Source organism: Ziziphus jujuba, chromosome 10 (genome assembly GCF_031755915.1).
Source record: "Ziziphus jujuba cultivar Dongzao chromosome 10, ASM3175591v1".
Classification (NCBI taxonomy): Eukaryota; Viridiplantae; Streptophyta; class Magnoliopsida; order Rosales; family Rhamnaceae; genus Ziziphus; species Ziziphus jujuba.
In genome coordinates, this window is record NC_083388.1 from 8164897 (window position 1) to 8177465 (window position 12569).

Consider the following 12569-nt stretch of genomic DNA (forward strand, 5'->3'; position numbering starts at 1 on the left):
ATGCGCTGTGCACGTACCATATAAGCAGAAATATTAAAGCAAATGGACATGCGAAAGATGAAACAATAATACAATGTTTTATGCTCGCAGCTAATGCATATTTGGTTGAAGATTTTGAGTTTTATATGGGACGAATTGAGGTAAAAAACAGTAGAACTGTCTAGTACATTCGATCATATGACCCTACAAGGTGGGCACGTTCTTTTTCTTCATGTAGAAGGTACACTATCATGACCACTAATATTGTAGAAAGCTTAAATGGTATTTTGCTAGATGCTAGAGAGATGCCAATAGTAGCATTAATTGAGCATATACGGGATTTACTGCAAAGGTGGTTTTATGAGGGACGTACTGTAGGTGCAAAATTGACAAAGCATGTGACTGACCATATAGAAGAGCAACTCAAACTATGAAATTTGGAGTCCATCGGACTACGTGTTAAAGCCATTAATATGCATGAATTTCTTGTGGAAGGTGGGAGTTTGAGGGGTATAGTTATAAAAAACATGCTTATGCAAATTCTTCGATCTTGATCAATATCCTTGTGATCATTGTATTGCCGTTTACAGAGAACGCAAAATTGCTTCTTATGGCATGTGTTCTCATTATTACATCGCGGATGCATATCGTGCAGCTTATGCTGAGTCTATTTACCCTATGTTAGATGAAAAATAATGGCATGTCCCGGATGACGTGGCAAGTTGTATTGTTCTTCCACCAAGATGGACACGTAGGCGAGCCGATAGGCCGAGGATGCAACACATACCATCCGAAGGTGAAGATGTTATTGGACGTAGATGTAGCCGATGCGGTGGTGTTGGACATTATAGGTAGAGATGTATGAATCCATTGTTTTATGCTTCGAATTAGGAAGTTTTAATTTGGTGTTATGGTTTAATATATTTTGATAATTATTTCATATATTGGATATTATATTTTCTACTCGACGGTGGAAGATTTATTAGCAATTAATTTTTTTTTTTTTGAATTTAATCCCAAATGAAAAGAGACTTTTCTAGAGTTGATTTTAAATCTTTAGTTTACATCTCATTTTATAAAATGTCCAAATGATTTTGAAAAGAAAAACAAATATATATCATTTTTTCTTTTCTTTAAAATGGTTATTGATTTTAAATGTCAATACATTTTTTGTTAAATCCATCTTCATCTTATATAATATTTGTCTACACTCTCAGTTTTTTTACCCTACTATTAACTTAAACAATCCATTAGAAATTGATTTTTCAAGTGGAGGAAATTAGTTTCTGATAGGAGTAAAATTTATTCAACAATTTCCGCTTGGAGGAAATTTTTTCCAACAGGAGGAAAATGATTTCCGCTTAAAGGAAAAATTTTTCAATCGGAGAAAAACGATTTCCGCTTGGAGGAAAAAATTTTCGCCTGGCAAAAAATTATTCAGAAGCTTCAATTGATCTCCATATGGGATTTTCGACTAGAGGAAAAATTTTCCTCCAGGAGGAAAAGTTTTCCGCCTAGAGGAAATATTTTCCGACAAGCGGAAAATTTTTTAGAATGTGCAATTGAGCTCGTAAGATGTTTGTGCATAATGGAATTCTAATAAATAAACATGGCACATTTTCTATAAGGTCAATTAGTTATACTTACATCAATAACACATCGTTATCTTTGTTAAATGAATATTATAAGCCACCACTATCTTTACAATTAAAAGTCTAATATAATAAAGAATATGCATCTATAAACATGATAAAAGAAAAGAAAAATGCATTACCACCCAACTCATATGCTTAGTTCTTTGTTGTAAGACTCATATACACACTTTCTCCTAAAGAACTCTATGTCATCTTGTGTGAATGTTGCTGGTACTGTAGCATGTAAAAACTCGGTGGTCTTGAATGTAAACATGCCACAGTCACCACTACAAAAAAACAATTATTATAACGAAACAATAACATTATTAGAACCATATTCAATAGTTAATATTTATTCAACAAACAAGTACGTATTAAGGGACTTGACCCGTTACTTTGCTGAGGGGAATTTTGTGCCAATTCACATGTAAACTCATCAACGGATTCTACAAGGTCCGTCCACTACTCATAAAAGGATGCAGACCGCAGTAAATAAGGTAACGAAATGCATAATTTCTTGAAATATGTTTCTCTTCTGTTTCAGTTGCCAGCCTTATCTGAGTCATATACAGTCATACAACACTCTTTTAAGTCCACATGCCTTAAAAGCCAATGTATGTTGCACTTGTTTAGTGGAATTAACAATTGTCAATACATTACAGGATTTCAGTTAGCATAACAAATAAAGGAAGGCACATAAATAAATGAATAGTTAACATTACACAATTTGGACATGTATATTGTACATGATTTATGCATTTCCATGGCTTCGACTCCTTCATTCGAATCCCCAATACATATTCTTGCGTTGCATATGAGAATTGGAAATTAGATGGATTGGTGAGGAACTTTTCATAACATTGCTCAATGTATGCCTACAACAAAATAAATTATTAGTTACCCAAAATCACAATAGCCACATATAGGATACCTGGAAGTTACCCAAAATCACAATAGCCACATATAGGATACCTGGCCTTTAAAACTCTTTACTTACCCAAAATCCTCCATCTATCACTTCAAAACTAGGATAAAAAACATTAGGGAATCAATTGGCACGTACACAAAATAAGTAAGGCAAGACTTCCATATGTTGCATTGAAAGACGAGTTAATTTTAAATTACATCCATGCAGTTGAACGACAATCTTTGGAATTTATCAAATTATAAAATAAAAGTCTTGATCAAAAAATACTTACATCGTGATTCAGCCACCTCTCATTGGTTATAAGCAATTGGAAAAAGTCTTTACCCGCAGACAAAATGTCCATATCAACCTTTGCTGCCCAATTGGACTTCATAAATTGGTCAAAATTTTTGACAAGTCAAGTGGGCATTGGTTTGTATGGGTTGAACTTCAAAGTAGAAAATGCACCGGGAAAGTGCGCTGTAGCTTTTTCCGCAAGCCTCCAACACTGTAAGGAGTAGTAATAGTTACTGCCGCCTTCTTATCCCGCCTCCTAATATCTATACTTTGCTTAGCAGCTGCTACCTTTCTTGCACGTCTCCCGACCGGAAACTTTGATGGAGATACTTTCTCGATAATCTTAACACTTGGTCCTGCATCGTCTACAATAGATGGACGTGATTGTCTATCAACGAGGGTCGCATCGGGACCAAACTCTACTTTCTTTTCATCCCCTTCAACGTCCGCTTCCATCCCATCTTTGAAACCGTTAGCACCAACTCCCACTCCTTGTTGCTTCATTAACTTATCAAACTTGATCTCCAAACTTGCAAACTCTCTAAGCATGGCGATTCTTAAATCCTTAACGTCTTGCTGTATATTAGCCACTTCACCTTCAAGGATAGTTAATCTCTCTCTCAAAGGTACCTAAGAGAAACAATAATGACTAGTACTTACAATAATAAAAAAGATAAACATTCATACAATTTATTCAAACCTCATCATGGGATGGAGTTGTTGGAGGTTGGGATGAAGTTGATGGTTTAACATGAACATTGCAATCGATGATGAAGATTGTTCTGTCGGCTTATCTTCCATTCGATGCCTCCCTCCTTTACCCTTACATTGCATAGACGCCTGTTTTTGTTTCTTACTTCTTCCACTACTTGTAAGTGGAACACCTTCATCTCTTTCACTATGACTTCCCTGTGGTGGCTTGTCTTTGACAGCAGGTACAACACTGTATGGAGTACGGTCATGATGTACATCCCATGCAATTTTGCCAATATATGCATGCTCAAATTCAGTTACATTCATTAAGCCATGAACGGGATACTGCAAAAGCCAAAAGAGATTATCATGAAGTGATTATTAAGTAATACTAATATTACTACAAATATTGCAAAAGTCTATAAATAATATTACTAAGTTGGAATGTATATTTATATATATATAAGTGGAAGAACTTATATACTTACATCACGATGATCGAAGAGTTCAGTGGCCTTCTCAAATCTTGGCACTTGTGAAATATGCCAATTGAGAATTCAAGGGAATGCCATATCCAACAACTTCTTTCCAAATGCTTGACCTAACGAACGAATTGTCTCAAAACCCCAAATCTGTCAAACAATAAATTAATAATGAATAAGTAAAGAAATACACACCATAAATACAAGTGTAACAAACTTTAAATAATATTGTAATAAACTTACCATGAAAGCCAAAGAAAACCCACAAACACTATAACTCTTTAACTTGTTTAAAGCCATGGACTCTCTATGCTCAAAAGCACTCTTCAAGGATCTAATGGTGGTGGTGTATGATAAAGTACCCCATGGATAGTTATTGAAGTACTATAAATCGTTCACCATCTCCAAGTGATTATGGGATGTGGTGGCCATACTTTCTTTGCCTAGAAGAACCGTCTCTAGGAAATATAATAAAGCCAACTTCAATCTATCATCATCGGCTTCATCATCGTCTTGACACTGTGCGGTCATGAAAGCTTCGATTATTTCCAAGTTGGTGACCTTTCGCTTCCCACCAAAATACGTGTCACTAATACGCGTAAAGCTGTTAACCCGCCTATTTGGTTGGTAACCAAACCGTAGACCTGTAATTATGGCGAAGTCTCTCCATGTAAATCTAGCACCACACCGTCCAAAATGGAATACCATAGAATTCTTGTCGTCGCAAACACACTACCTATACAACATGCTGTTGACGATGTGGCCACTAAATTGTATATCGTTGGCCTTCAAAAAGTGGCCAAAATAGCTATCCTCGAACTTCTTTATTTGGGATAGAGTCAGCTTGAACTTAATATCCGACATGACTTTCCAGAAGTTCGATTTACAATTAACCTTTGCCCTAGATATCTCCAAGTCCCAAAACCTTCATTGGTATTCTAAATCCATTTATCTGCAAATCAAATAAGAATACAAATCATAACATATGGCTTGCTTATGGACAGCAAAATCGAAAGGACCAAAAATATATTAAATAGTAAAAAAATAAAAATCTAATGAAAATTCCGCCAAATAATTACAATTTGAAAGTTTAGAATAAAAAGATATTTATGCATCGATTGGAGACAATTTTCGAACTAGAGGAATCTATTTTTTGATGAGAGAAAATTTTCTTTCCGACAGGAGGAAAACGCTTTCCGCCAGGAGGAAATTTCTTTCCGACACGAGGAAACGCTTTTTGCCAGAAGGAAATTTCTTTCAAATAGGAGGAAACGTTTTTTCCGACACGAGAAACTTTTTTCTGCCTAGAGGCAAAATTTTCCTCCTGGAGGAAAAAAATTTCCGCCTGAAGGAAAAATTTTCCGACTGGAAGAAATTTTTTCTAGAACCTACAAATGACATATACCTAATGGGATTTGTGCAAAATTAGAATGAACATGACTAAAAAAACTCTTCGAACCAGCGCATATGTGGATTTAAAACCTACAATATCTTCTATATATTAGTGTACATTATACATTAGGCAACAAACCAACCATGCGCATATGACATTGCTTTCTAAGGATAACCTATGGTTCTAACACATATTAATCATTATGGTTTCACATTCAAACCTCTCATTAAATTCAAACAAAAACACAACTTCATAATAGTTTTAATTTCACATTTCACATTCTCATCATGCAACATAAACATTTCCGTCGCACCAAATAACATAATATTATGTGCATAGCTCGTAATGACAAAAGTTCAAAATTAAGCAATTTATCAAGAGATGACTTATCATCTCTAAAATAATCAATCATGGAAAATATTAACAATTCTGAACAACCATTCAATACAGTACAAATAAAGGTTCTCAGATTAGTTCGTTACATTAAAGCGAAATTAGTTTGCAACACTTTTTCTGTTTTGTTCAGAGAAGTAACTTACATTAATGAGGGACAAACCGCCACCAATGCTTCTCTATCTATTTATATATATCTTTCTCTCTTTCTCTATCTCTGTAAGTGTGTGTGTAGTTTTCTCAGCAAACACTTGTAACTCTAACGATTGCAAATTTTGTGCTTCAATTTTTTGCTCCGTCAATTTTCTGCTTAGTCCATCACTTGCTCCTCCAATGCTGAAAAATATAGAATATCAATATTAGTAACAAAAAAAATATTGACGGTGTTTCAAAATTAATAATAACAATGAGTATATTGTTTTCATTTTAGTAATGTCCATTTATTAAAATCCTCCAATACAAATAATAACAAAATGAAGAAAGAAAAAACCCCATGCACACATGTGGATGGAACAAATTGCGTATACCAAAATGTAAACAACTTAAAGGTAACATACGTTTGAGCAAAATGCAAAGAAAAAATAGAGTGAATGTCACATACATCTAACAATCTATCTATACGGCATATCATGCTATAACAAGCTTAGTAAATGTTGGCACAATCAGAAATACATGCTAAAGCTGCATCTTATGCAGAAACCGTACATATAGCAATTTCTCAAGTCCTAAACCGTAAGAACAAATAAGTTATGGTTAAGACAATCACTTAACATTATTTAAATGCCAATCAAGTATGCTTTACCATTTTCATGGTCTTCTTTCTAGTCTAAATAACTAAGCCTTAACTAGGAAGTTTAATTAATTCAGTAATAACATTGTAACATCAGTAGAAGTATTCAAGCTTAAAGGAAGAGATATATTTCAGAGCACTATACTAATTAATCATAAAACGTAAGAACATGACTCCTACTATAAGTGTCTTTAGCATCAAAATCCTTTCAAAGAACAATAAACATGCTGAAAATGTTGATGAGTTAAAAGTAAACCCAGACAACTACCATCACAGACTACATTGCTTGATCCAAAGTATACATCAGGTTATTCGAAAATGTTTCTTTGTTAAAAACATAATTTAGTAATAACCTCGCATCCCTAAAAAAAAAAAAAAAATTCCTAAACTAACATAATTTCTTAAGAAACGCATATGACGACAAACAAACAAGTATTAAAACAGTTTTTTTTTTTTAAAAAAAAATGAAAAAAGGAGAAAGGAAGAAAGAAAATTCTGATAGAACCTCAAATACAAATATCCAATATAACTTGGCCAAGCTCAACCATCAGGAATGCCAACACATATACACAAACATTCTCTCCATTAGGAACCAAACGTTTAAATTAATAGTTCAACAGCTTTTTCCTTTTATTTTTGCAAATTTTAGAACAGCATATTACTAGTTGCTCTACTTCCACTTCTGATCAAAAAGCAGTAAAACTACAACAGATAAGCATCAGAAAAATATTAATTGGCATCAGCATGCCTACCTTTTCAGTTAAGTCAAGGGCACCACTTATAATTGTTGTCTTATCATGTGTAAGTTCACCTCCCTTGCCAGCCAGCCTATATACAAGAACAAAAGGACGTTATACTAAGTACTAACCAACATAGATTATGGTTATACTTCAACTTATAGATGCAGGTGGATGGTTTTATCAAATATGCAAATAAATTCTGAAGAGCTTCACTTTACCTCCTGGCTATGGATGGAGAGAAGGGCTTTCAACTAAGCTCTCCTAAATAATGCTTCATTATGTCCCAGTACCCAGTCCAATATCTAGAATGCATATTCTCAATGTTAAGAAGTATATACAAATCAATGCAATCTGAAAAAAAAAAAAAAAAAAAAAAAACTTATTGTTTAAGCATACAGGTTCAAATTTACCGTATAGACAAGTCAATACACTAACAAAATTTAAATAAATAAAATCAATAAGAATATGGAGAGGCATAAGCTTTAAGTTCAAGCTTGTTGCCTTTTGTCTTTTGTTAAACAAATCATCCAGCACCTTTTCCTAACCCCATTCTTTTTCTATATAAGAATTTCAACCACACCAGGTCATGGACTCACAAAAATTGTAACATACAAATTTTAACTATTTGAGTTATTACTTTATCAATTGAAATGCCCTGACTGGACAGGGAGTTAATAATTAAATTTTTTTCATTTTCACAACCAATAACATTATCAAACATTGAAGGATAGAATCCAACCACCACCCTCAATTCAAGGAAGCAATATAACAGACTAAAAGCACACTTTGAATCAATATTACAATTTACAATGAAAATTTCAAAGCAAAACAATTACACACCCCAGTAGAATGCAACAAGCAGCGAAAGAAAATTGTAACTTGCTATAATCTAGTTTTGCTAATTGCAATCAAAATTTCCCAACATTGTTCTTGTTCTTCTCACTTGAATGAAAAAACATATATTATACCATTTTTTATGATTTACTATACTACAGAGCAATAGTCCTTAGCCCAAACCCATTATCGTTGGCAAGTCCATCATCAGTTCAAAATATGCTGTACCTCACTAACCCTTCCACTGTCAAAATTGTCAAAATTCCTGTGTTTGTTTTTCGCAAATAAGCAATTAAATGCAAACTAACCAAGTCAATATACGAATAAAGCGTTACATTTATATCAATATGATGCTATCTCATTACTTGAAAATACATAGGAAGTTATATGTACTATTGTAGCTACCTAAAAGAAGCTTTCTTTGCTTTTTATTTATATGAGGAAAAAAAAATAGAGCATTAATTAACCATTTTGTTCTTCGAAAGCAAAAGAATTTACTTCTTTTTTTTCATCTTGAAATGTAAATAATAATTTCTAGTGAAGCACTTCGAAAGTAATATAAAATAAAAAAAAAAAGGCCCTTCAATTGAAATCTTAAAAAAAAAAAAAAAAAAAAACTAGAATTGAGAAATTACCGAAAGAGATAGAAAATGGAATGGAAGACAAAGAGGTTGATAATTGAATGGTTTAGGATGCTTCGCGGGGGCTGCTTTATGATGACGGACGATCGCCCGTAGGGGGTTCACTGTACAAGGCCCTTATAGAGGAAAAACTTATCCCAGCGAATAGAAGATGCTCAGCTCTGCACATTCATGTTTTCATAACAAAGCCATTGAAGGCTTTCCACAAATTTAGATTTGGCCATATAAGGATTTAATTGTGTCCAAGGAACAGGGGGCTACAAAATTGGTGGCTGGCACGGACGTGACCTGTGGCTGCGGCGACGACTACAAAGGTCAAAGTACAGCGTTTTGAAAGGGTAAAAGTGAAAGTAGAGAAAAAAAATTATAGAGAAAAAGAAAAAAACCAAGCTTTTTGAAAGGGAGAGTGAAAGTAGAGAAAAAAACCCTAGAAAAAAAAGAAAAAACCAAGCTTTTCGAAGTGAAAGTAGAGAAACAAACCCTAGAGAAAAAGGAAAAAACCAAGCTTTTCAAAAGGGAGAGTGAAAGTAGAGAAAAAAAAAACCCAAAAAAAAAGGAAAAAACTAAGCTTTTCGAAAGGGAGAGTGGAAGCAAAAGTGAAAACAAAAAACCAAAAACAACAAAAGAGAAAAACATGCATTTTGATAGAGAAAAAAGCAAAAAAATGAAAGAAAAAAAAAAAACTTAATAAAGGATATTTTGGTCAAGATGAGACAAAAATGGGCTAGTTTAACAAAAAAAAAAAAAAAATGGCTATTTTTCAAAAATCAGTTTGTACAATAGCTATTTTTTAAAAAAAAAACCCTTTATTTCAACTGTGACCGCATGAGTCATCGTATTTTAATTTGGGTTTGTCAATTATCAACCAAAACCAGGAGCCCATAATCTTACCAGGCTATGCGTGACCTATGGAAGCCCAATGGATGATTCATGAAGTCTCTACATTATTCGTAGGATTAAATCATCAGACTGTTCGTTGACAAGCGAGAAAATTGAAAAATTATTCCGAGGAAAAAACCAGAAAGTACCAGAAAAGTTCCTACGAGTAGTATAAATACCAAACTTCCTCACCTCCTCGAGCAAGAAATTGGATATTGAGACATTGTGATCATCTGCCATCGTTTTCTTAGCAAGCTTTCTCACCTTGTTAATTTTTCTTAGCTCCATAAGAATAAAAGGAAAAAAAAATGTCGATCATACCAAGCTTCGTCAGTGGTCGGAGAAACAACAACGCCTTGGATAACTGGGACCCATTCAAGGATTTCCTTTTCCCTTCCTCTCTATCCACCTACTTTCCCGAATTTTCTCGGGAAACTTCGGCTTTCGTGAACACCCGAATCGACTGGAAAGAGACTCCGGAAGCTCACATTTTCAAGGCTGATCTGCCAGGGCTGAAGAAGGAGGAGGTGAAGGTGGAGGTGGAAAATGACAGAGTGCTTCAGATCAGCGGAGAGAGGAAGATCGAGAAAGAGGAAAAGAACGAAACTTGGCATCGGATGGAACGCAGCGGTGGGAAATTCTTGAGGAAATTCAGGCTACCTGAGAATGCCAACATGGATGGTGTTAAGGCTGCCATGGAGAATGGTGTTCTCACCGTTACTGTTCCCAAAGTGCAGATCAAGAAACCTGAGGTCAAAGCCATTCAAATTTCGGGCTGATAAATTAAAAGAAAAAAATGCTTTATAATCAATGTTCATATTTTCAATAAAAAAAATTTGTGTGTGTGCGTGTGTGCGCGCGCGCGCACGCGCATATGTAAATTGTGGATTCGGTGGGTTTGAAATGTAATGCTTTGATTTGGAGTGGTGAGTGTATTTTTTGTGTAAATTTGTTTTGTATGATTCTATTTATATTGCGAATGGTCAAGGAAGGAGCCTACATAATAGTACACTATACTAATGTTGGTTCATGAGTGCATCCCTGCGATAGTCTAAAGAATTTGAATCTATTAAGCCATTGATCTTAATAAATGTGGTGGATAATGTGGATCGAGCTGAAATTTGCTCATTTTTCTCATTGTACTTGTTAATTACTTTAAGAAATCAACATACGGTGTAATAGGAAAAATTGAGTCAATTACTTTAAGAAATCAACATACGATGTAATAGGAAAAATTGAGTCACTTGACAAATTCACTGATGGATGAAAACATACTTATTTTTTGCCGCGAACTTTTCCTTATTTTTAATTTTCATTTAGGTATCTTGAAAACCATTATTTTGTTCTTTATTTTGCTTTAGTTAAACCCAACTTTAGGAAAATCAAGTTGAAAAGAAAAATTATAGAAAAATTACATGATAAGAACTGACAACATATATATTTTACTAGCAAAAACATGTACATACATTTTTATTTTGAGATTATGTTTGAAGTTTAGAACGGTTGTTGCCCCCAAAAAAAAAAAAAAAAATGAATGAAATACAGATGCGAAAAATGAAAACATAACATAAAAAAGAAAATGTATTTATTTTTTATTTATCTTGCAAGTAGAAAATTTATTTATGTTATTCATATAGAAAATATGCTTTTTTAATTTCTGATAAAATTCAAATTTTTAAATATAATATTGAAAAAAAAACAAAAAAAGAAAAAAAAATGAATGATAGAAAATAACAGTTGTTGGGTTAGATTGATACCACAATTATTATTATTAGTATATTATTATTATTATTACTATGTGTTTTTCAATTGGAAAAAAAATTTCTCAAAAAAAAAAAAGGGCAAAAAAAAAAAAAAAAACAGATACTTTTAATAGAGCCCACTACAACATACTAAATTTTGTGGCGTGACGTGGTCCATCAGCTTGAGCCCAAGCACTGTTGGGAAGGTACCAGAAGCTCGCTTTATCTTTATACGTTACACACTTCCAAAATTGTTTCCAATTACCGCAAAAACAAAAATACTCTTTTCACAAGCCGGTTTCTCTTGCTCTCACCCATTTCAATCACTTCCTCGATCCCATACCACACCAACAAAACCCTTTTAAACGACCTCGACGATGTCCATCGTTCCAATCAATCGCAATGACAACAACGACAACAATGGCCGACGAGGACTTGATCTCTACGATCCCTATTCTTTCGACCTCTGGGACCCATTCCTGGATTTTCCTATAACTCCCTCTCGCATTTTCCCGGAATTCAACTTCGGAACTTCTGTGAATTCCAGGATCGACTGGAAAGAGACCCAAACAGCTCACGTTTTGAAAGCCGTCCTTCCTGGGTTTGGCAACGAAGACGTGCTCGTTGAGCTTCAAGATGAACGGGTCCTTCAGATTAGTACGGACAGTGGAAACTTCATGACCAGGTGCAAGCTACCAGACAACGCCAAGATTGAAGGGCTGAAGGCCTCTATGAATTATGGGGTTCTCACTGTCACAGTCCCTAAGGAGGAATCGAGGAGCCCGCCCAACGTCAGAGTCGTTGAAATTTCTGGAGAAGATTGAGGTCCTCTTTTTCGTCCCCCTTTTGCTTACCAAGTGTTCTAGTCTTAGGCTTAGCTGCACTTGTATGGATGTTGGTTTTTAACTTTGAAGTGATGGTTTGGTTGGGTTTTTTCCAGTTTGTGAAGAAAAGTGTTTGATATTGTCCTTCAGGGTTTCAGTGTGTGATCCGTTTGTGTAGTTTTTTCTGTACCTATATTATGTGATATGTTGTCGTATGCCAATATGTGATAGTAATGTATAATAGATGTTTAAGGAATTGTCTCTCTATCAATTTTTTGTCTTTTTTTTAATTTATTTATTTACATATATACATTTCTATGCATGTCTGAGGAGGCTTACCT

The 12569-nt window shown here is 34.3% G+C and overlaps 2 protein-coding genes across 2 annotated transcripts; both read left to right on the top strand.

Moving 5' to 3' along the window:
- The first annotated feature begins 9788 nt into the window (after window positions 1-9788).
- On the top strand, window positions 9789-10664 carry LOC107410915 (18.5 kDa class I heat shock protein). Its single transcript, XM_016018399.4, has one exon. It carries the CDS (start codon window positions 9971-9973, stop codon window positions 10439-10441), a length of 471 nt encoding a protein of 156 aa, XP_015873885.1. The 5' UTR covers window positions 9789-9970; the 3' UTR covers window positions 10442-10664.
- Window positions 10665-11634: 970 nt separating this feature from the next.
- LOC107410916 (18.5 kDa class I heat shock protein) lies at window positions 11635-12499 on the top strand. The gene has a single exon (XM_016018400.4). It carries the CDS (start codon window positions 11782-11784, stop codon window positions 12226-12228), a length of 447 nt encoding a protein of 148 aa, XP_015873886.3. The 5' UTR covers window positions 11635-11781; the 3' UTR covers window positions 12229-12499.
- Window positions 12500-12569: the final 70 nt, after the last annotated feature.